Consider the following 25,811-nt stretch of genomic DNA (forward strand, 5'->3'; position numbering starts at 1 on the left):
AAAGGCTTTCCATCTTTGTAATATGAGCAATTCTCCTTAAAGGGAGTTGTTCACATATGTATACTTACCACCTAAAAACAATAACATATGAAATAATCTAAACTAGTTATAATATATTAAATCAAGACGGCCTAAAGACCCTATGTTGCTCACATGAGATATTAAGGTAAAAACAATTATGTGCAGACTTTGTGATCTTTGTTTAACAACTGTGATTTTTTATAGGTTTGTTACTGTGTATTACACATACTAGATATTGTTTGAGACAGTATACAAAAAAGTGTTCAATATAAACATGTACTTCACTGCTGACCCATACAAAAACAGTGTTCTTTTTATCAATCGGCACAATTTCAACGCTAGATGTTGTATGGCAACATTGATTTAACGATAAACAAAAGGCTTGTTTTTTATTTTTTGTGTCACAACATATTTCATGTGAACATCTCGAGTTGATATCATAACTTTTACGAGCAAACACACAATTTGCTTCGGGCGGCGTCGGAGGCATGACGTGCTTTTCATGAGCTGCCAGAAGCCAATTTCGCGTTCACTTGTAAATGTTTGAATATCGCATGGTAAATACACATGGAATATATTGTTACACACACAAACATAATTGAGCATTTGTATTTCGTTAAATCTATGTTACCATACCACATCTAGCGTTGAAATTTTGGCTATTGCCATATGGAACACTGATTTTGTATGGCTTATTTTTTATTTTTTTTACGAAATATTTCTTGATATTTAGTATTTATGTGGCTTTAATACATACTATATGTCATGTTTAATGTGTTACAGTGGAAATAAACACAATTAAATCCCCTTGTTAAATGCATGAATACGTAGTGCTGAATTATTTCTCACCCATATCCATATAACAGGTGCCATAAAACTTGACGATGTTTTCATGCTCTAATAGTTCCATGACGCTAGCCTCCTTCTCAAACTCTGCCCTATCCTTGTCATTAGGACTATCAGACTTCAAGACTGCAAGAGGAAAACACAGTTTGTTTGATCAGTTTGATTGTTTGCTGTTCTAAACAGTATTTCAGTCATATCAACCATGGTCAGTAAACCAATACACACCTCATCTCATGGGTAAGCTGGTTAACGACTACAGTGCACATTCTTGTGCCAGAAACTGACAACTGCCTTACTTTAATAAGAGTAAGGGGGAATTATTATGTAGCCAGGCCATCGATTGAACCCGACATTTTTAGGCCAGCGACCTACAACTGAGCTACCCAGATCGGCCAACAAATTGCTGACAAACCTTTAATAAGTACACAGCTTAAAGTCGTGGAGGCGTGGTGGAAATGTTGTCTGCCTAGCAATATAGAGGTCCTTGAATGATTACCTCTCTGACAGCATTCTCAAGATCTTCTCCAAAGACACAAAAAACTATCCAAAAATGTACTTGAGTGTCTAATTTGTAATTTATCCCATTTTCACCGCGACATTGACGGTATAACACGTTGTGGAATATACTTGCTTGTATTCAACACTGTGGAATATACCTGTCGCGTGCACGGACTACTTTTTAAATGACGTCATGCGATATGCGCTAAAATTAGGTCGATATTGTTTGGTTCATTGATCGAATTTTAAGGTCACCCATTAAAAGAAAATGTGCATATTTTGCAGAAAAAAATATATATGACATATTCACCAAAAGAAATGTTGAAATAAAATATAAAATTACACGATTTTTGTTTTGTTATTTTTTTATTTATATTTACTTTACCACTGAATGATTTTTCATAAGAAACAAAGTCGACAAAACTTGAGCTTCAAAATTATACGACATTATTTAGTGTAATGTGCATTGTTTATAACCAAAGCATATACTTTTGACATTTAACTTAAATATTAAGAATGTACAACAAGCCATACACATATCGCACAGTTCATAAATAATCTGCTATGTTTGCTTTCCTATTTAATTCACGTTAGGCATAGAACTGTGTAAAGTATAAGATGGTAAAAATAGCACCACACTGGAATTGGGAACGTCCCATTTTTTACACGGGTATTTTCTACTCATTTATCTGTTGTGTACTGGAATGTTTTCCATTCTTTGTGTATTTATATATTAAATTATTTTCTCGTACAATAAGTGTATTTACCATAGATAAATAAAACGTTGTGCAAGTTTAAACATAATTATGTTTGTATGCAGAAATCTGCAAATGCAACCGAGTTTACCAACGGCTATTATTAGATAAACTGCTCCGGTTCATTTGAACAGCAGAAATGTAGAGTAAATGACGTAGCGTGTGACGAAGAAGAAAGTTTATCGCGTTCATAAACTCATTTGAATAAAGTGATAGAATGGCATAAGGGTCTTTATTTAACTATGCTAAAATAATTATTAATGACCCTAGATGCAAAATCGTCAATTATTGAGTTAAATGGATTATTAGATGGATTTTAAAGGATAACTAAAGGTAAGATACTAGTTCTTACGTGTTTTGATTTTTGTTTGTACTTTTGTCGTTCCCTGTTCTCGGGGAAATGATTTTAACATAGGCGCCATTGATGCATCGGATCACACACGGCATACCCATAGGCTAACATTATATAAAAAACACGTTCTGCGCGTCCTTAAATTCATCGTCCGAAGTCGGAAAACGTATTGCCCTGTATATTTTGTCAAATAAAGTGTCAGTCGCTGCAATTGTCTGTTTACTCGTCAAAATTGTCAAGGTCTTCGATAGCTAAAGAAACTTCAGCGTACAGTTTATTTAGTATTGACAGACCTGTACAAAGTCGCGCCAGTCAAAAATCATAAAAAGCGACATTTAAAGTTATGGTAGCCAGAACTAGGTCGTCGATGGTGTACATGTATGTTGACATCGACAGCATTTTGTCAGGAGCAATCGCCGCCATATTGGATTTTGATCATTTTCTTTCGAAAATAAAATAAATTATAGTAAAGTAAAATCTTCTTTTCGCGGTCGTAATGTGTTAAAATTCGCATACTGCGTAAAATAGAATATAGGCATATGGTGATATTTTTACTTGTTTTACAGTTTGTGTGTGAATTTTTTAAAGACTATTTTGCGTACCAGAACAAATACATGTATATCACTACGCATGGTTACATTTGTTAGATTTTAAGCGCTTTTATGACTGAATTAAAATTATTGTTAAGGTTATTAGATCTATTTATGTTAAATGTCACGTTGAAAAAATCAAATGGGATAAATAGAATACTAGGATTAGCGTTGAATACAGAGAAGTTTATGTTGCTCGGCTCGAACACCGAAAGCGCTCGCCAAGGCTCGCGCTTCCGGCGTTCTAAGCCTCGCAACATAAACTTCTCTGTATTCAACGCTAACCTAGTATTCTCTATATGGCCTGCAGGTGTCTCCTTGACTGCTTCAGTTATGGTGATACACACAACAAGTTGTCTACTGATGAAGGTATTCTGTGGTAAGTTATTTTAAGATTGCATGATGACTGACACCGTAACAGTCCCGAATGCTATTTTATGGAAAATTTGATATTTTACCTTTAAGTGTAACCTTGACATCTGAGGACGCATGACCAGTGTTACACATAAGACGTCATCTTATGATGGATTATAAAGACTTATTTTAAAATCTATCAATACATGGCAATCATATGGCAGAGGCAGACAATTTTCATGCTGTTCTATAATCAACTTTGAACTTTGACCTTGAAGTGTAACCTTAACCTTTGAGAAAGGGATAGGGGTCTTACATGCAACACGTCATTAATGATGGTTCAAATCGTTGTCAAGTTATTTCGAAACCCATACATATGACAAAAGTATGGCGGGGACAGTAGTTTTCAAGCAGTGTAATGGCATATTGTGACCTCTGTCCTCTAAAAGTGACCTTGACCTTTTAGGTAGTGATCGGTGTTTCATGCTCAATGTCGTCTTATGACGGTGGACATCTATGGCAAAATTAAGCTGAGACTGAAAATTTCACAAGACAGATGAACAGACAGACAGCCATATGTTGCCTTTTTGGGCATAAAACAGTGATAAAACATACTTATTTCTATTATAAGGTATTGTATCAAAATTGTGCAGTGAAGAGCAACTTTATGCACGTTTGGTAGAGTATCCTCCAAGGTAAATTGTGAACATTTTAATGAAGATTGGCCAAGAACTCAATGAAACATTTCAAATACGCAAAACTTTAAAAAGAATGTTATTTTTAGCTAAAACGGCAATTTATGCAATGGAGAAAACCGTGTTCAATACTTTTGGCAGAGTCCCACCTAATGAACATTTGTGTGAAATAATTCACAAATTAAACCAAAGCGTATGAAAAAAGGTTTTAAGACACATTTTTATAACCAGCTATGTTGGCCACATCGTACAATAAAGTGGAACCATATGCATGTTTGGTAGAGGACCCACTATTTTCAAGTCAGAAGTTTTTCCAAGAAATTTAGAAATAAGGAGAACATAAAATTAACAAAAAATGTCATTTTGAAGTAATAGTATATAACACACTAGGAGGCAGGCATACAGAATATAGCTCTCATATAACCCCGTACTAAGGCTATTGTATAGCAAATAACCTCTGATGAAAAGGAGACCATCCAACTATCTCCCCAGTAATTCACAAAAATAATTGAAAATAACTTACATTTAGCTACAACATCTATAACATTGCTTCCTTTTCTCAACTTTGCTTCGTACACTGCTCCATATTCGCCCTGTAAAAGAGTGGGAAATGAAGTTGCTACATACAAACAAGAGCTGTACCAAGACAGCATGAATGACTTTTCTTCTGCTTTGATAGCGCTAATGTACATTTTAAGTCAGTAACTGAATACAATGATCGTAAAGAAATATTTGATAGTTGATATCTGGAATATCTGAAATTTAGTTGCTTAATAAAATACATTCATAATCAAACCTGCAAATGTTGATTACAGCATGAAATATGGCCATGCCAAAATACTTGGTTTTCATGGGTTTGCCTATTACTTTATTTGAATTTAAATAACTAAGCAATCCAAAGGTATGCGTATGAGCTTCCTTAACACGAATTTAATTACACAACCTCAAAATTCTATTTAATGATCAGAAACTATTTTTCTATTGTTAGTTACAGTGACCTTCATCTTGCCAGACAAAATCCAGGTCAAAGTCTTCATGTCTGCTTACTACACACCAACTTGCTGCACCATACGTCAAATCAAAGTCAAATTATTTAGTGAAAACATTTTTTTCTATTTTAAAGCCCATTAACACTCCAAATCAACGAAAATTTTGTAAAATATTTCGAAAAATAAAGTTTACACATACAAAATCAGTGTTCCTTACAGCAAAAGCCAACATTTCAACTCTAGATGTGGTCTGGTAACATAGATTTAACAAGATACATGTTACCAAGCCACATCTAGTGTTGACGTTTTTGGCTATTGCTATGAAGAACACTGATATGTATGAGTTAAATTTATTTCACGAAATATTTTACGAAATATTCGTTAATTTTGAGTATTTATGTGGCTTTAAGTGACCTTCATCAGAGTGGCCCTTCTAAATGCAATCCCCGCTTGGTCTGCATGTACCCTTCCTCACAAAAAATCACAGTATACTACCTCCATCCAAAGTAAAGTTTTTTTAAAGGATTCTTTTTGTATTTTCAGTAACAGTGACCATGATACGACTGACACCAAATGTTATCCCACACCAGATTAGCATGTAAGCTAAATACACACACAAATTTATCAAAATATATCTTTCCTAACTGAGCTTATTTACAAGAAACAATTTATCTTCAGTTACCTTGACCCAAATGGCCCCAAATGCAGGATCTTTTTGCTGGCTTGCTATGTACAAAGTTTCATCAACATTGATCAATGCCAACAAAAGTGAATTATTATCAAACATAAACCTCAACATTCTGCTAAATAGCAGTTCAGAGTTATGGCCATTTGTCAGTGGACACATATAAGTCCACTAAGATGTACATTGGTATTTAATTTAATACATGAATAAGATATAGAAATACTGAGTTGTCGTATACAAAACTTAACCAGAATGTTATAAGTACAAAAGGGGGCATAATTCTGCTTAGGTACTGTAAACTCAGGTCAGATTCATAAGTCTTATTCAGTGACCATCTATGATCATGCTGAACACATATAATATATATATATATATATATATATATATATATATATATATATATATATATATAATGTACTTATAACATGCAGATCTTATCCCAATATTTATCTTGCACACAAACCTTATCCTGTTTGTATTAGTTCGAAAGGGGGTATAATCCAGCTAAAAGAATTTAAACGAATTATTACCAATTTATTGTTCAAAATAAACAAGAAAATGACAGGTAAAGTACTCGCGTTTTCGCAACATTACAATATGCAATATTGGGTGATTCCTTCTATCAGCATACAGCTTTTCTCTAACTGGCCTCATGTAAGGCCACTCCAAATGTATCTGTTGGTCGTCAGATTTGCCGCAACTATTTTTTTCAAAATGGAAAAAAATAATGTTACCGCTCGCACTCATTTTTGTGTCCTTCTGTAACCATAGCGCATGTTGTTGGTTTTTAATTTGTGAAAAAACAAAACAAAAAAACGCGATCTAACAGAAACGATTTTGACGCTGAATTCGAATGCCAAATATAGTGTTTCGTAATATTTTTAATCGATAACTGCAGACGCTAGAAAATTCGATCGAGACAGCTAGGTCCGTGTATTTCAGAAACATCAAATACGTTCTTAGTAATGTATAAATTTATTTCAGAAAAATACAATACCGTACTAGCCATCGATATGCCCCTTTTAAAATAAGGTTGCGATAATGGATTATATGCATGGCCTTTGTCCGACTGTCTGTCGTTATAATTTTGATGATTGTCCCTCTTCAAGTGCTATTGCAACATGGCATACCTTTTCACAGCTTACAACATGGTATACCTTTTCACAGCTTTCACTGTTTAAAACTTCAAACAAATATAAGAAGCAGTAGGTAGACATGTGTCCCTCACTTCCATGATATGGTTACATGTATATTTCGTGGTTAAAGGTCATATGAAACTTATTCCTATAAATATAAGGTCGATATTTATTCTTTGTATAATAATTTATTTGAATGTATAATATAGCTGTTTAATCTGTATCTCTTGATAATGCAATATTTTTCTATTGAAACGTGAATTTTTGCATTAATTCTTCGCTCTTCGCTCGCTCGAAAATTTTCCTGTGTTCAAAAAAAATAATATTTTTCGCTCGCCATTTCAACTTTAAAAAAAATAAATCCGTAGACCAACAAATCCATTTGGAGTGGCCTAATAGAGGGTTAGAGAACAATATCCAGATACTTTCATATTTTTAGGAGCACCCTTACTACTGTAATTGAGATAAGATTTCAGGCATCCAAAGTTTTCTGACAAAATATTTTTTGCCAATATATATTTTTTTTGTAACAGTACTGTAGTTGTTAAGACATAAAGATTTTCCCTTATTAAAGCCACACACCTTGCCTCTGACTTTGAAATGAAATACATGTAAATCAATACATATAGATGAAATTTGAATTGTCATTAAATCTATAGAATAGGTAGCAAGTAATTTATTATTGTTCAAACAGTACCGCTTTTAAAACCTAAATTAGGATTTCTAGACGTTTACGTCCACTCATTTCGACAAACGCGATTATGTTTAAGTTTTAAAGCGTAAAATAGACGATTTCTACTTTGTAACCACCATATATATTCTAATTGGCATAGATAAAATTAAATCTATAGCCTATTTAGCAAGTAATTTATTATTTTTCAAACAGTACAGCTTTTAGAACCGAAAGTAGGATTTCTAGACATTCGCGATTATTTTAAAGTTTTAAAGAGCAAACAAGACAGATTTCTACCTTGTTACCACCAGATATATTCTAATTATAAATAAATTTAAATATATAGCCTATGTAGCAAATAATTTATTATTTTTCAAACGGTACCGCTTTTAAAACCGAAAGTAGGATTTCTAGACGTAAACGTCCATTTCGACAAACGTGATTATTTTTAAGTTTTAAAACGAAAAAAAAGACGGATTTTTACCTTGTTACCACTATATATATGCTAATTGGCATAGACAAAATATTTTTCTTATTTATACTTTTAGTTACTATGCAAAATAAGGTGTGTGGCTTTAATAATGACTTAATATTTTCGTTCATTTTCTGAAAATTGTCCCTATTTGGGTTAATTCAGTGACACATCACAGATGTGTATTTATAACCGGAATACGGTCATAAACCTGAAAGATTAATGCAAAAATTATGTGGACTGTTTTCTTGTGCTTCATTTGGCTAAATATAAAGGTATACCTAATTAATACCATGGTTTCACCAATTAGCATTAAGTGGTTATGCAGTGAAAACGATCTTGCAATTACTTCTGCTAAATGTATTCACAGTTTTTGTTTTTAATCACGTTTGGAACTATTGTTTGCTATTAATTAGAGCCAAGTGTAATAATCTGATTGTTTTAGTTCATACCTATCTAGTTTTAATAATTTTATTATAAAAGGCCATATGCCCCCATTACAAATCTTAACTGTAACAAATATGTTTAAGGTATATTTGAAGGTATTAAATACAAGGATTTAGCAACCATCTACTAAATCATAATGAGCACAGTACATACAGTTAAAGTTACTTGATTTAAGTTCATACTAATGTATATTAAATTTTGATATTGATACTTGGAGGTAAAAGTTCAACCCTGGAGTATCTTTCTGTAAACCAACATCAAACATATAAACTCGTTTTAAATTCAATAAAAAATATGTTTTTGTAATCAATACTTTATGTAGTGGAATTTACAAGCACAAGCTAATATGTTGGCAGGTGCCATAATACACAGGAATATCTAAATGGTAATGGCAGTTTGTCAGGTTATCCCCAAAAAAATTCAGAGCTCAACTTTAAGGAATGTTTTTGAATACCTTATTGTTGGGACATGAAATTTTACTTCGCAATTTGACCAGCTAAAACTGGTATACATTATGTAACATAAATAAAACATAAATACGATTCTTATATTCATGATATGTTTTAAAAACAATTAAACAATGCATAAGATGATAATAGTGTATAACATTAATCACAACAATAAGAGACCAAAAATAATAAGTCAGGATTTAAAGATAACGTTCTTAATATTTCTTATATAATTCGCATTTGATTATTTTCCTGGACATTAATTATCCAATTTATGGTAAAATTATTTCCTAACAATCCTTCTTCTATCCTCAAAACCTTAAAATAAGGTTTCTATTCTCCATCATAGTTATTTATAAATATATTTTTTACAGTCACAACAGACAACTTTTAAAATATGTTTTTTCATTCAGTCTTGGTCCATGCTCTGAATTATTTCCGAATTCTTTTCTTATGTTCATATATTCATATGACAACACATTTCCTATTAAGAATTTGTAGAAACTGTGTCTTCTTTTTTTTTAATCTTTGTCAGGCAAGAAAAAGTTATCATGGCAACCCTTTACCACTTACTTTTCCCAGTTCTTTTTTTATATCTACCACCAACTGTGTGGGCAGTATTGTATGCCGTTGCCTGGGAACCTCAGGCAATGTTCCAAGGTCACAAGACGTTTGTTTCCAATGGATAACCCTGTTCTCTGATTGTTTCTGGGAGAGGACTGCAGGGGCCAGCTCACTACCTGCTGCTTCATTTGGAGGGCTTTCTGCCACCAATTGGGAATGCAGCAGCAACGAGTGATTTTCGGATACTGAAATTATTAAGTCCCAAACGGACAAGTACCGGTAATTTTGGTTACAGCAAACAATCTTTCCAAAGCAATTTTTAAATATGCAATTTCACCTTGGAGTTAGGTATTGCATGCTTATACCATATGTGTGTGTAAGTGTATGTGTGTGTGAACAAATTGATATTTATAATTTCCCATTTAGGTAAGCTAAATTTTAGTAAAATCCTCATCAAATTGCAAATGTTATTCCAAACAGGAACAACAGAAACAAGAAATAAGATTTCCTCTTCAATACTGCTTAACTCAGGTTAAGAGAGACAAGTACAATTTAATAAATCACATCACTGACTTTGTGACTGTTAGCGATCAAACATTAAAATATAAAAAGCTTTGACCCAGTTATTATGTTAATGATGCCCAAGGTCAAGGGGTCAAAATATTATCCACACATTTTAAAGACTTAAATAAACCCTGTAATACCATGGCCAGTAAGAGCAGAAATGTCTGGAACATCCCTCTTTTTACTTCCACTACTCTCAGACACCCTTTGTTCAACATCGACTTCAGTGTAGTCCAGGCTGCTGTTTATGTGGTTATTAGAACCTGCAGTGTGTAATATCATCAAGTATATGAAATTTAGCGATTTTGTTTTTATGTGTAGCTGTTTAACCAGCTTTTCACCTTAGCTGACCTTTATAAGTGCCCAATGAATTTAAATATATAAATTTCCCGCCGGTAGACCAGAAACTTTAAATATGGAAAAAGTGTAATCTTCAAGCATGCAGTTATCACATTTACATAAATACATCAATTGGTTTGAATTCTAGGGAATTAAAAGGGATACTACATTGCGAGTTCAGCATTAAACAATTTTATCTTAAATGAAAAGGCTTGAGGGTAAGAACAGTATTACACAAAACTTTAAATTAGAAGATTGTCAGCACCAGAGCGTTTGTACTTAAGCTGTGTTCTCATATTTATTAGTTACTACCGTTTTGCACTCATGCACTAGTATATTTTAGATCACATGCTTATTGTTGTTCCCTATATTGATATTTATTTTGACCAACAGATTTTTGAATTTCGAAATAGACCATTAAACATGTAAAAGTATAAAGCTTTAAACAAGCGGCAGTTCCAGAAGAGGAAACGTGACCTCACTTAAATGCCTTGAATTCCATCCTGCAAGGTATCAAGGTCAGTTCGTAGCCAGTAAAAGAATCGTTATATCAAAGCTATTGCATTATCTAGGTGAACTTGAATTTTATTTTGACCGAAAGATTTTTTTGCAGATATGCGACGATATTATTATGGTATGTCAATTATTGATTTGTAATTTGTTAAATCAAACAATAAAAGAACTAAAACCAAGGGTGAAAAAAGACACATTTAAAACAAATGATAATAATATTGACACTGTTACAAATCTGTCTTCGAGAAAGTTAACAGAAGCAGAAACAAGTCTATGTTCCAAAGGAATATCTTCAGTACTGTCTAAAAAACATGTAGACTTATCAAAGATACACAGTAACCTAGCAGAATGGGAGAAACGAATGCGGCTCGCAGAGTATTTCCATAATGATGAAAATCAAGAAAGAAATAATGAAACAGAAGAATATGAGATAAAGAAAGAAAGTCGTTTTACTCCTGAACCTGGTAGAGAAAAGTGTCTGGATGCCATAGAAGCAGTTAAAAATGAAGTACTTAATGGCATAAAAGAAAAGGGACAGTCAAATATCACAACAAAGAAAAACAGGCATTGCACACGTTACTAAATGATTCCGGAATAATAATAAGGCCTGCAGATAAAGGTTCTGGAATAGTGATAACAGACGCAAATAAATATGAAGAAAAACTCAAGAATGAACTTAATGACAAAACATATGAATAAACGAATGGGAATGGAATCGAAAATGCAAACAAAAAGGTAAAACAACTAGCAAATAAACTATTGAAAAAATGGCGTTATCTCAAACAGCTTACAACAATACATGATACCCAAATATCCATCAAGAGGGAAACTCAAAGAAAATCCAAAAAAACATAACAAAGACAACCCATATAGATCAATAGTAAATGGCAGTGGATCAAGCACTGAAAGAATGGCAGAGGTAGCAGAAAAGGAGCTAGAAACCTATGTAATAGAAACACCAAGCTATATAAAAGATACCACTGCATTTTTAAACGCTATAGAGAAGGAAGTGAATACACCATTACCAGAAGGAATTATACTATACTGCTTTGATGTTGTCAAATTATATCCATAAATTCCAAAGAAAGAGGGCACAGAGGCATGCAAACAAGCTTTAAATGAACGATGTATTCAGACCATCAACACTGAAGCGATGATGAAAATGATTGAAATTGTCTTTGAAAATAATGTGCTTGAATTTTGTGGACAAGAATACAGAAAAGAGGGTGTAGCTATTGGATCGAAACTTGGGAGAAATTATGCGCGTTGTTACATGAGAAAATGGGATGAAATATTATCTGAATACAATAAACAAACAATATTTATAAACGTTTCATAGAATGATGGTTTTGGACTATGGAGACATGGAAGTGACGAACTTATGAATATTTTCGACTAAGCTAACAAAATACATTAAAACATCAAAGTGTTAAGATGGAATACAACACAAGTGGACTTATTAGACACAAACATTCAACAAGGATATGATAGAATAACAACTGATTTATACTCAAAACCAACCGATAAACATCAATATGATCAATATGACTCAGACCATCCAACAAATGTAAAGAAGGCAATGCCCTATGGAAAATGAATACGTTTAAAAAGAATACCAAAATCGGAAAAAGAACTAAAACAAAATCTAAAAAAAAGAGGCTATCCAAATAAATGTGTAAACCATGAATTGTCCCGAGTTGATATCTTACATAGGAGAGACTTACTTGAGAAGAAAGAAACAAATAAAACAACAAAAAGAGAGTATCACTAGCTATAACTTATTCCAACAACCTTCCAAATATACATTCAATAATTCGAAAACATACCGACAAACTATATAAATCAGACCAAATGAAAAATGTTTTCTCAGATGTACCAATAGTTGCATGCAGACGAAATAGAAATATCGGTGACATTTTAGTCCATTAAAAAAAAACAAAGAAATAAACAAGCGTTTTCAACAAATACCAAAATCATGCAAGACAATTTGTATAGTCTGTAAAATGCTAAAAAAAGGTTTTCATAACAACCCTAGAAATGAAATTCCAAATGAAGCAATACAACAGAACTGTTACATTTACAACTTGGTATACGGTATATTTTGTACTAAATGCCAAAAGATGGTATACGTAGGAGAGACAAGCAGATCGTTAAAGGAATGTGCTAAAGAACACGAGGCTGACGTGGGGCTACGAAAAGATAAACCAATTACAGAAAATTGCAATGGTGCTGGCCACAGAGGGCAGGACATGGGTATATCAGTGCTAACACAAATACGTGACAGTTCCCGTTATTTCAGACTTATTAAGGAATCGGAATTTATAAAGAAGTTTGAAACACAATCACCAAATGGATTAAATACTAAAAATCAACTTAATGTCCTGCTACGGAAAATTATCTAGTAAAAAATAAGTGTGAAAAACATTAAATATTAATCATCAAATTAAAAGAGTGTAAAAATAATAGTACTATATGCAATTTATCTTGTCCATAATATGTTTATGATACATAGAATAGTATACATCATTATTTAATAATATATCATTATATAATCTTTTACGTAGATATGGATTGATATCAGTAAATTCATTAAATGATTTAACTATATTTAATTAATGATAAAAAGTTAAATTAAATTATAATTATATATGATGATGTTTTGTTTTATTGTCAAATATCAATTTATATTTATCAAAAGCACACATTTGATTAAAGATTGAGACATGTAATATGTAAGTATTTGTCATGTAACAGCTTATAACATATCGTTTATTCTTATGAGTTTATTCTTATGATGGAAATTAATAAGGGGATATTTCAATAATATGTATATGCAATGTTAAGATGAAGTTTGAGAATTTAATAATACATTTTTGGGAGATATTTGCATAAACTAAGACCTGATTAAAGATTTATTTCAAGTAAGAACACAAATACGTTTACATCCAGGGTGGGGTATAATTGGGATCAATAAAATGAAAAGTCATTTAGATAAAAGAATCAAAGGACCATATACTTAACAATGAATTCAGGGTCAGCATATAGACACGAGATTAATAGTACCCACACATGGTCATCGAAACAGCACAAACAAAAGGGTCACTGAAAAGCCTTATTTGCAAAGGATACACACGTTATGGCACTGACAAATATAACGGGATTACTCTAAACCAATATAAATTGATTAGATTTTAGTGCATTTGGCAAGCAAGTAAATACATGAATAGATTGTTCCTTCTAGAACATTCTAATAAGTCAACCAATCCGTAATAAGCCCGGACCTTGGTGACCAATGGAAATTACAAGTAGATTTTATGTAAATTAACCTGGTGATAAAATGCAGTGTTTAGTTAGTGAAAAAAGGGATCTGCGGTTAGATTTGAAAAGAACTTTGGAGAGTTGTCACGTCTTCTTGACGTGGCGGCCATGTTGGCTGCCGCGCTGTAAAATTGTATTTCGTGTATATTAGCAAGCGTTGTGTGAAAAGAAATATTCGACATAAATAAATCGCGATGAAATCAGAAATGAACTTTGGTTATTACTGTGTGTTATCAACGAACAATATGTAATTACGTGACATATTTAAAGTCATTTCATTTTGGCGAATTTTTACGATTCTGTATAATGTCATTTGTGACGTCATCATGTACAGCGTCATTTGACGTTTAAAAACATTCACTTTGTTATTTAATTTGTCCTGTCAAAAGACGAACAAACGTAGCTTACATCACAGATGGTTAGCGTGTGGCTATGATATTAATGATTGAAATCTGCACGGAGTAAAGGGCATTTTCCCTGCAAAGTTCACAGACCTCAATACAATAATTCAATAAAACGTGTGAACAAACATTTTTACCGTGCTTGCCGTTGCATTATGCATCAAAACTAACTGTCCAGCGCCGTTTGAAACCTTTGTTTACATACATTACAACTAACTGACATTTTAAACACACGAGTGATTTGATTGGTCCAATGCGAAGGTGTGTCTTTACAACTGGAGATTTCATTCATAAATATGGTCTGATCATTGTCAAGTAGGTCAAACGAATTGTGTATCGTGTTATTTCTTGACCCAGCATGCATAGAAATATAACAAGATATATACATTTCCAGAAAGGAAATTCATTTCTGCGTTGAATAAAACCGGATTCATGAAAATCGTTGCAAAATTGATGAAGAAATGGCTGTTCAAAACGATGCAACCCGTTTTCGGGTGATTTTGAGTTGGATACCTTGTTATATATTATATATTTGATAGTGAATTATTTTTTTCAGAAAAGTTAATTTTTCTTTATAATATGATAATTTATTATTCAAAATGATGTTTTCACTAATTAATAGCATAGCCACACGCTAACCACCTGTGGCTTACATATATGTTTCATTGTTTTGATAATGCATAATGCCGAAACGTTAAATAAAAGGATTAAACTCAGAGAATTCCATGATAAGTAATACATGTAGTTTGATTAATTTAATAAGAATTATTACACCCTATTGACCAATTTATTAAGCATGAGCGTGATTATTCGTGATACTATTAACAATCGAGTCAAATAACAATGTCCGACAAACTACTAAAACAGGTATGTTCGAAGAACGCGCGTATAAATATTTCAAATAGTTACGGATGATTCGTGTGTGGTCGGTTGACTCATATGTTTTATTTCATTTCCATTCTTTTTGTGTATTTCTGTTTTGTATCTATAGATATATTATCGATAATATTGTCTTGCCCTAGATTGTTCATGAAAACATGTGTTTATGTACATGTACATAGTTCATTTTTACCGTTTATGTTTTGCATCTATATGACTATGTCACTGTTATTTAATGCTTTTATTGGATGCTGTGTGGAGCTGATAACAGCCGATGCCTACCTTTTGCGCTTCTTTATTATTTGTAATATCCTTTTTAAAAGTCTCATTTTATTAGCGTCTGTTAATGTGGCAGCCATTTTTGCATAAACAGGAAGTTGATTTCCTGATGCTGACATAAGTGCACTCTGGGTAGTTTACAGTGACTACAGTATTTTGACAGACTAGTCATACGATATCATTTGTTAAATACTCGTATTCCTTCTAAAAAATTGTTTAAAAAGGTAATAGTTGTCTTTATAAATGATTTATTTATTTAATTGATATGTATTTGACTTCTGTTTCATAGTAATATTGTCAGAAATATCATTTTAATATGAGTGACATTTACCGTGTCAAGAACGCTCAAATTTTATTGTGCGCTCTTGCGCGCTTTACTGCTCGTTGTTTGTGCGCTTTTTGTGCACAATTCATATGTGCGCTTTTACGTTATTATTGCACAACGTTATGTGTGCGCTTTTGGAGAGTATAAAAGGCACTGAAAATTCTCATTCGAGGACTCTGAACTTTGTTTTCCTAGGTGTGAGACCTATTTTATTTTTCTTATATAAGCATTTAAAATACAGTTTTCAATAAGACTTAGCTATTAAAATTAAGACTGAATTTTATAAATACTTAAAAATTGCATTTGTCATCTTTTTAGAACATTATAAAATAGAAAGTGCAAATACTTAACATGACACATGTACGTGTATATTGCTGTATTATAATGTAAATGTCTGAAAATTAATCTGTCTGTTAAGAAATATATATAGGGCTATTGAAAGTTGTTATTTATTTATTCCTTATGAATGAATAAAATTTAGAAAGGTTATAAATCTTGAGTTTGTATATTTTTTTGACAATTTTAAAACAACTGAATAGGCAAAATGTTATTCTTAGTTTACTGTTTATCAGAGTCCATTTTAGTTCCATGTTAAACTTGAACAAAAGCTTCAAGATTGGAAAAGTTAAAGAAATTGAAGTAAAATCACAGCTACCGCTCGGCTCGTGACAATATCTATTTTAAAAAAGCGAAATAGGTCCAGAAATCTGGTACAACACCCCATTCTTTAAAAGGTTAATTCAATGCTTTGACAATGTGGACAAAACATCAATTCACCATTAAGGGATGTTGCGGCAGATTATTAAACCGATGATATATTTATAGCAACATCGATGATGCTATTATCACAACTCAATATTTTTGTTATCAGTATCATCAGAAATGACCGAGTAGATTCATAATACATTTGCCTTCTTTAATTGCATTCTTGTTTTATACTGGAGCTATTTGGTCGTGTTGTTTACATTTATCAATTTAAAGCATTTAATCACAAACTTCAAAACATGCCGAAATCTGTGAACAAGTGCATGTAAGTTATTAATGATTAAGGTCGAGTTTGATACTGTTTGGTCTTATATTTGTGATTAAATATTGTTTTTTTTTTAAATGTCTTTTGGTAAGCTGTTGTGATCCCAGTTAAGATTGTAAACAATTTCTAATGTACGTGTATGCATGTTTCTAACAATCTATGTACCGGTACTTGGGTTTTGCCTAATTGCTGTATTCTATTAATTTGACGTAGACGGTAGGGATTGTTAAAACAAAAAATATCTGTTTAAAGTAAGGTGACCCCATTTTTATGTCCCCCAACACTATAGTGGGGAACATATTATTTTAGCCCTGTGTGTTGGTTTGTTTGTTTGTTTGTTTGTTTGTTTGTTTGTTTGCTCCAACTTTAACATTTACCATAACTTTTGCAATATTGAAGATAGCAACTTCATATTTGGTATGCATGTGTATCTCAAGGAGCTGCACATTTTGAGTGGTGAAAGGTCAAGGTAAAGGTCAGCCTTCAATGTTAAAGGTAAAATACATAGCTTTCCTTCAAAGCGGCGCAGAAGGGGACATAGTGATTCTGACAAACACATATCTTGTTTTATTTGTGTTATATGATGGATGACAATACGTAGATGAACATATATGAGCAGTTTCACAGAATTATATTAGACAGACACATTTTATATTCCATTTATGTGGTTACAATAGTAAAAAATACGGGGTTTTTTGGATGACATTTAAATTATAAAAAGTAAATTTCTTAAAATTTAACTTGGGTACTCTATTTTATTGGTAGTGTGTGGTTTAATTAAATGGTATATGATGTATCTAAGCTTAAATAATATCTACACGTTGCCAATTTTATAGGTTATAAATAATTTTAATAATTTAGAGCTTTTTCAGTTTTATTGGAAAAATGAATGTTATATAATGGTGAATAAAATCAAAACAAGGCCGGTGACCCTGTTTTATTTCATTGTTCATGTAGTATATGTATATTTATCTTAACTATAAATTTGGACAAAATCTATTAGATGAAAAAAATCAGCAAAACTGCAGCAACACCCCTTAATTTCGGTTCTCTTTTTCACAGCATTAATATAGAACTTCATGTTAGTAACTTTTCAACTTGCTGGAAATTCTCAATTTCATTAATGGTGTCGTCAGAAATTGGCCTCACACAGAAATTGTGTTCCTTTGAGTGTTTCTACAGTATAACCATTTCCCCGCTGAGATGCGATGTGAAACAACATAAAATAAAAACAGCTTGAGAGTTACTCGCTGTCTGTTCAGGTTGCATACTGTTTGCTGCTCATCAGTATCTTAGGACTGAATATGAAGCCTTTAAAACTTGAATCTACCGGTATTAAGAAAGGTCTTCAATTTAATAATAAATTAGAAAGCGGGCGGGCGGAACAAGCTTGTCCGGGCCATAACTTTTTCGTTTATTATAAAATATTAAAATCAATAGGCACGTTTGTTCACCATCATTAGACGGTGTGTCGCGCAAACGAATTACGTCGATATCTCCAAGGGCAAGGTAACACTTTGAGTTCAAAGGTCAGAAACGGCCATACATGAGCTTGTCCGGGCCATTACTATGGCATTCATTTTGAGATTTTAAAATCATTTGGCACATTTGTTCACCATCATTGGATGGTGTGTCGCGCGAAAGAATTACGTCAATATCTCCAAGGTCAAGGTCGTCACGACTAAAAATAGATTTCGAAACAAAGGGGGTAACTTAATCAGTAACAATGCACATTTTGAGTTGGTATCCCTTTATCAGACTTTTTTACCAAATTGAAATCATGGTCGCCACGAGTAAAAATATATTGAATCTTACACATGGGGGTAACACTGCATATTTTGATTTTTTTCCCTTTATCAGACTTTTTTTTACACAAAACCTGGTTTTAAGTCAATTTTGTCCCTTGTTTAAGGAATTACAAAGTAAGTACCTTGGAGGTAGAGGGTTAACAATATCTGACATCTAAGTTAAGAAAGTCAGAACTCAGGTCTCAATTCTAGCTTACCATAGCTCTGGCAGATTTCATTAAAGGTTCTCAGCAGCATGGTAGGGTTTGGTCTGTCCTCACTATCTATCGTCCAGCAAGGAAGTATGGCTTGGTAAAACTTGTCCTTCATAACCAAAACCGGATTTGGGTCACCAGGCTCTGGCTTCAAATATTTGGGGCAACTAAAACCCTTGTTGTCTTGGAAAAACTGTACCACCTGCAAGAGATTGTTGTATAAAATTGGGTATATAACTGAGGAAATAGTAAAATATTTTTTAAAGTTAATGTTTAAAATTAATTTGGGTATATAACAAAGGAAATGTGAAACTATTTTGAACTTTAACAAGTTTTAGAGCAAGTGGGAATTTGACATAGAAAAGATCTAACGTCTTGAAATGTCAATTCATATACAATTGTATTATACTGATGACACAACAACAGTTTTCAAAATAAAAATATGAAATTTGAAAAGAAATTAAATGAAACGTTTGCATATACGATAATGCTGTTGTTTTCCTTAAAAATCAATATCTGTGTCAACTATTTAAAACAATTGAAGTATTTCGTTCTATCATGAATGAATGAGGCCAAGTCCTGCCCCAAAGTACTAAGCTCTGACAAACTAAGCTAATGTTAATATGTGAAGACAGGTTAAGTGATTTTTCAGGGTTGGCAGTGGCCAATGTGGCTCAGAGATTATTTATTGTTGGCAGTGTGGCTCAGTGATTTTTAAGTGTTGACAGAGAGACTCAGTAATTTTTAGTGTTATTCAGTGATTTTTTCAGTGATGGCAGAACGGCTCAGTAATTTTTAAGTGTTGGCAGAATGGCTCAGTGATTTTTAAGTGTTGGCAGTGTGGCTCAGTGATTTTTCAGTGTTGGCAGAGTGACTCAGTAATTTTTTAGTGTCGACAGAGTGACTCAGTGATTTTTAAGTGATGGCAGAGTGGCTCAGTGATGTTTCAGTGTTGGCAGAGTGACTCAGTGATTTTTAAGTGTTGGCAGTGTGGCTCAGTGATTTTTCAGTGTTGGCATGGTGACTCAGTGATTCTTAGGTGTTGGCAGAGTGACTCAGTGATTTTTGAGTGTTGGCAGAGTGGCTCAATGATTTTTCAGTGTTGGCAGAGTGACTTAGTGATTTTTTAGTGTTGGCAGAGTGACTTAGTGATTTTGTAGTGTTGGCAGAGTGCCTCCGTGATTGGTAAGTGTTGGCAGAGTGACTCATTGATTTATAAGTGTTGGCAGTGTTGCTCAGTGATTTTTTAGTTTTGGCAGTGTGGCTCAGTGATTCTTTAGTTTTGAAAGTGTGGCTTACTGATTTTTAAGTGTTGGCAGAGTGACTCAGTGATTTGTAAGTGTTTGGAGTGTGGCTCAGTGATTTTTTTGTTTTGTCAGTATGGCTCCGTGATTTTTCAGTGTTGGCAGAGTGACTCCGTGATTTATTAAGTGTTGGCAGAGTGACACAGTGATATTTTCAGTGTTGGCAGAGTGGTTCAGTTATGTTTTAGTGTTGGCAGAGTGACACATGGGTGTTTAAGTGTTGGCAGTGTGACTCAATGATTTGTGATTTTTGGCAGAGTGATTCATTGATTGTTCTGTTTTGGCAGAGTGACAAATGGGTTTTCAGTGTTACAGTGACTCAGTGAGTGTTGGGAGAGTGGCTCAGTTAATTGTGTTGGCAGAGGGTTTTCATGAATTTTATCAAATTTCGTTAAGTTTTCCCTACAAGCTTCAAGAATATGGGCCCTGACCTACTCATGTACCCACCTCACAATCTGACAAAGTAGTAGACCTTGCCTTGCCCAGCCTATCCTGAATTTCAGCACTCGGGTTCCTTGCACCTGTAAGGTATATCTTGATGGCCTTGAATTATTTCTATATATTGTCAGCTTTGAAGATAAATACATGAAAGATATTAACAATTCAGAATGCTTTTAATTTGTTGAAACTTCTATACAAATGCTTTTTGTTTTAAAGTTTAGCAGAGCAAAAGAAAATCCATCATGACATGAGAGTAGTTTCCCCGTACTTTGCAAGACAAATTTACACATAAATGAAGTCAGCCTTACTCAGCAATTATGGGTTGATGAAATTTGTGAAGTGGTTGCAAAGATAATTGCATGAAACGTGTACAGTTATATGCACAAGCTTCTGTGTTTTTTGTGAATATTTATGCTAAATAGTTGCCATTTAAGAATAGATTAGTGCATAGTTGCTTTCAACACTGACCAGAAAACATCTGCCACAGTGTTGTACCGATGGCCCAGACCTCAGATTGCACTGTGACATGGGAGAGATGCTTAATTCGCTCTGGAGCCAGCCATGGCAACCTAGGAATTAAAAAAAATAAAACATAAGCTGTTTGTAAAACTGTTTTGTTCCGCCTATGGAAAAAAATAGGTCAAATTAAAGCCATAACTCTTAAGTTCCTGGTACATTTGATTTATTGACCAGCAAAACGATTCTTACCACATCTGTTTCATTTCAAGGTGGTTGAGTACCGTATAGTTTAATGAATTTGGGAATGAAAATTAATATTCTCGAGTTACCCAGCTTTTCCTTGAAATGAACAATTGTCAAAATTTTCTTATTGATTTATTCCATGAAAGGTATATTGCAATGGCATTAATATAATATTGCCAACCAGGTTATTGACCAGTCATCATTTAGTTTTCTTACACATTACCTTTCCACATTTAGGGCATGATCTAATGGCAGCTTGTTTCTAATGGTAACCATTCCAGGGTCAGTAAGCTTCAGTACCATGTTATCAAATCTCTCCACAACAAGTTTATCACAGTTGATGTTGCCATGGTAACATTTCTTCTTCTCCTGTAAACAAAAATCTTAATAATATAAACAATAGCTGCATTTGTAAAACACAATGCCTTCTACTGCGCTTTGAAGACATACATCAGCTATTGTAGAGAAAACAAGGCCCATAACTTTGCCAACAATTTATGGACCCAAACAAAACTCACACTTCATTTGTAAGGCATGTAGGTAGATTCACATACCAAATAAAAGTCCAAGGCTCACAACTTTGCAACAAATCAATACACTGGAACGAGTATCACACTCCATCAGTAGGTCATGTAGGTAGACTAACATACCACAAATCAGCTAAATATATGAAAGCGTTGCGTTTAAAACCTCCGGAATACAGAATGTCGGACGGACAGATTGACGGAAAGTGCGACTGCTATATGCCACCCTACCAGGGGCATCAAAAAGTCATGGTATCCTCTGAAACAAAATTGTTAAAAAAATATGTTATTGTTTAATAATACTAAGTGATAGGCTACTAGCCTTTTTCCTTCAATGAACTAGAAACTCAACTATCAGCTTCGGTCAAGGGCAAACAAAAAAGAATGGGTGGGTCACTAAGGATGAAAAATTTGTTAAACAGCCTCACTTCATATACAATATTTTAAGTTTTAATTTAATCACTTGAGAGAATGAAGAGGAAACAAACATTGAACTTTGTATAGTGCAGAAAAAAAGCTACCTTCAAGAGTACATAACTTGGGTTTATTTGGATCATTGGCCATAAAAAGTGTCTTTCACACGTTTATTTTATGGTAGTAACATACATGTATTTTAAACTTCAATTTAATAACTTAAAAAAGTGGAAGGAGTTTGCATGATAGTATTCAGAACAATCGAACCCACAACTCAGTGCATAATAATTTTCAAACCAGGCATTTTCAAACACAAAGCATTACGGACATACTGATGTACGCATGAAAGGACTCGCCTATAACAGAAGCCAAGAGCTAGCAAAATAACTCATGAGGGTTCATGAATGTATCAGGCCAAAAAGGCCATACAAATAAAAATGAGGCTACCATGTAAATGAGTGCGTCCACAAGGAAAACAGGGACCTGCATCAAATGCTCGAGCTTCAGTTGAGGCATGTCAGTTCTTTCTGACAAAAGTAACTGCTTCAGGCTGCAGAAAATGGTTCCACTCAGCAGGATGCTGGGCTCTGGCATAAGGCAAATACCAAGAAAACCCACAAAGAACTTGGCTGAGTCCCATTCCATAAGCTTGCTCACACTTTCCATCAGTGCCTGAGAGAAAACACTTTATATAATGCGTAATTTTAAGCATTTAAGGAGTTACACACAAGAGAATAAGTTACTGTTTTGCTCTCTTCAAGTCTGAGAAATTTAAGCTATAAACATACTGATATGTTAGCAGGTTAATTAAGGGATATAACTTAATAGCTATTTTGGTGATTTGGAGAAACTCGAACATGATATTATAATCAGCATTTGATGACGTTCTCATTATTGCACTAAATTTCATTGATCCATTTAAGTCAGCTAGAGCGGTTTGTAAAACAAAATTGGATAAAGTACTTTTCTTGGTGCTTTATCTCACTTAACCTGTTTTAACGGTTGTCAAATATACCAAAACCATGATGCAACAATCAGGGATGAGCTTGCCAGTTAATGAAAATCCCTTAAAGGTTTTCCGTGATTTAAAGCGGGGTGCGACTGGCCCAACATTGACGAAGCTTCTGGGTTAAAACATTTCAAAAGTATCAAATGCATTCAAAATATATAACAAACAGCAAAAAAATGTTTGTTTTACATGAAATTCTTCCCTACCCAAACCCACACAATTCTTTGAATGCACATCAATCTAAAAAATAACTCTGGCAGCTTCAAAATCACGGAAATTTCTGAAATTTGCAGATTATCATCCATCCTTGAACCAACATACAGATGCTGTTAACAGTTAGTGCTACATACTTCTTGCAACTCCTGATGGTTCTGTTTTATAGCAGGAAGTTGTTTTAACATCTTCACTATCACCTGTTCTTCATTCAGTAAAGCCCTCTTCACCTCAGTAAAATAGCCAATCTCTACGAAAACAAGAGAAGTATGTATGAACTTTCCAGGTTAATGTACTAATGAGATAAAAGAACTCTTTGGTAATAACGGGGTAAAATGTCTTATATATTGGCCACCATTGACAACATGCTGCCATTTTGTTTCTAGCATGTTTTGTTTGATCAATAGGCTTAAAGCTAATCAATAAGCATTGATATTTTAAGCTTCTAATTTGCTAGTGATCTGATGAATACTCATAAAAATGGGAATGACTATAAAAGCCGATTTTATAAAATGTGTGGGTAATTACTCTTTAAAACCTTCGGAAAATGAGCTGATTATTAAACTGGATCTAGATATTACGCCAACGTTTGCATCTTTTTTAGTGTGACAAGATGCATGACCACTGTTGAAATTAAACAGTGTGCAACATAAAAAAGCTAAAGTCAGATTATTTGGGTATCATAGATCTTTAATTTCTGTAGAAATAATTTTACAAGCATTATGACAAGATGCGGTGAATATTAGATGAAAACTGTTGAATCAGGAAATGGTTCACTCCATAAAATTTATGTAATTCATGGACCATTAAGGCAAAGTTTTTTTAATTAACTGACCGCTCCATAAAGGCAAATTAAATATTATTCACTGACCATAAAGGCCAATTAAACATAATTCACTGACCATAAAGGCCATTCAATATAACTCACTAAGCATAAAGGTAAATTAAATATAATTCACAAACCATAAAGGCAAATTAAATATACATGTGTAATTCACCAACCATAAAGGCAAATTTTATATAATTCAAGAAGTATATTCAATATTTCCAGATTAGATTTTTGTATGGAACATGGCATAGATATCACAGAAGGGAAAAGAACATACGAATGTGGTCAACTTTGATGAAGGGTGGTGGAATAAAAGTTTGGAATATGCCTCAAAAGATGTTCAACAAGAGATGTGTTTGTCAGAAACACAATGCCCCCTATTTCGCCGCTTTGAAGCCATATATTTGACCTTTGACCTTGAAGGATGACCTTGATCTTTCACCACTCAAACTGTGAAGCTCCTCAGATACACATGCATGTCAAATAACGAGTTGCTATCTTCAATATTGCAAAAGTTATGGCTAGTGTAAAGTTTTCGGACGGACGCAAAGACTCACGACAGTTCAACTGCTATATGCCACCCTACCGGGGCATAAAAACATGAAAATTCATGATGACTTTCCTACATAGAAGTGTTGGCAATAGGGGAGAAAAGCATACAAAAGCATGCTGACTGACCTATCTCATCTCCTATAACAACCTGATTCCTCAGGTACACTTTGGGGGCATGTTCTAGCCGCCTACGAGTCTGCTCATCATCTTCGATTGCCTCACTGTTCTGAAGCTGCATCATATCCAACAGGTATCTCTTAATTTCGTCACAACCTAATTTGGGGACGAAAATCATATAAAACATTAAACTTTCTTATTTCCAAGATAATTGGTAATCAAAACGACTTTTGAGTGCCACACACATTAAAAAATTTGACAAGGGTTGGATAAAATTATCTGAATATGAAATCTGATAAGTATATGCATGTAGGGGGCATATTAAAGGGGCCTTTTCACATTTTGGTAAATTGACACAATTAAAAAAAAATGTTTCAGATCCGCACATTTTCGTTTAAGTTAGATATTTGTGAGGAAACAGTGACACTAAACATTTATCATGCTCTAAAATGGGAAGAGGACAATTACAACGAGCGATGCATGGTATAAGGGAGATAACCCTGGGTTATTGTTAGGTTAGGGTTAGGGGT

At 33.5% G+C, this 25,811-nt stretch overlaps 1 protein-coding gene across 7 annotated transcripts in view; it reads right to left on the bottom strand.

The window, feature by feature from the left end:
* The window catches only part of LOC127879166 (tyrosine-protein kinase JAK2-like), a 487,084-nt gene that overhangs the window by 446,500 nt on the left and 14,773 nt on the right, over positions 1-25,811 (bottom strand). For 5 of the 7 annotated variants that reach the window (XM_052425850.1, XM_052425845.1, XM_052425849.1 and 2 more), the window contains exons 7-17: positions 25,291-25,437; positions 23,921-24,033; positions 23,009-23,233; positions 21,847-21,992; positions 21,390-21,490; positions 20,928-21,001; positions 19,180-19,378; positions 10,231-10,353; positions 9,536-9,771; positions 4,635-4,704; positions 871-993 (exon numbers count right to left, since the gene is read on the bottom strand). In XM_052425850.1, the coding sequence (XP_052281810.1) occupies positions 871-993; positions 4,635-4,704; positions 9,536-9,771; positions 10,231-10,353; positions 19,180-19,378; positions 20,928-21,001; positions 21,390-21,490; positions 21,847-21,992; positions 23,009-23,233; positions 23,921-24,033; positions 25,291-25,437 (1,557 nt within the window). The remainder of the gene's footprint in view (positions 1-870; positions 994-4,634; positions 4,705-9,535; positions 9,772-10,230; positions 10,354-19,179; positions 19,379-20,927; positions 21,002-21,389; positions 21,491-21,846; positions 21,993-23,008; positions 23,234-23,920; positions 24,034-25,290; positions 25,438-25,811) is intronic. The other 2 variants (XM_052425847.1, XM_052425848.1) reach the window with 2 other exon arrangements.

This window comes from Dreissena polymorpha, chromosome 4, assembly GCF_020536995.1.
Source record: "Dreissena polymorpha isolate Duluth1 chromosome 4, UMN_Dpol_1.0, whole genome shotgun sequence".
In the NCBI taxonomy this organism is placed as follows: Eukaryota; Metazoa; Mollusca; class Bivalvia; order Myida; family Dreissenidae; genus Dreissena; species Dreissena polymorpha.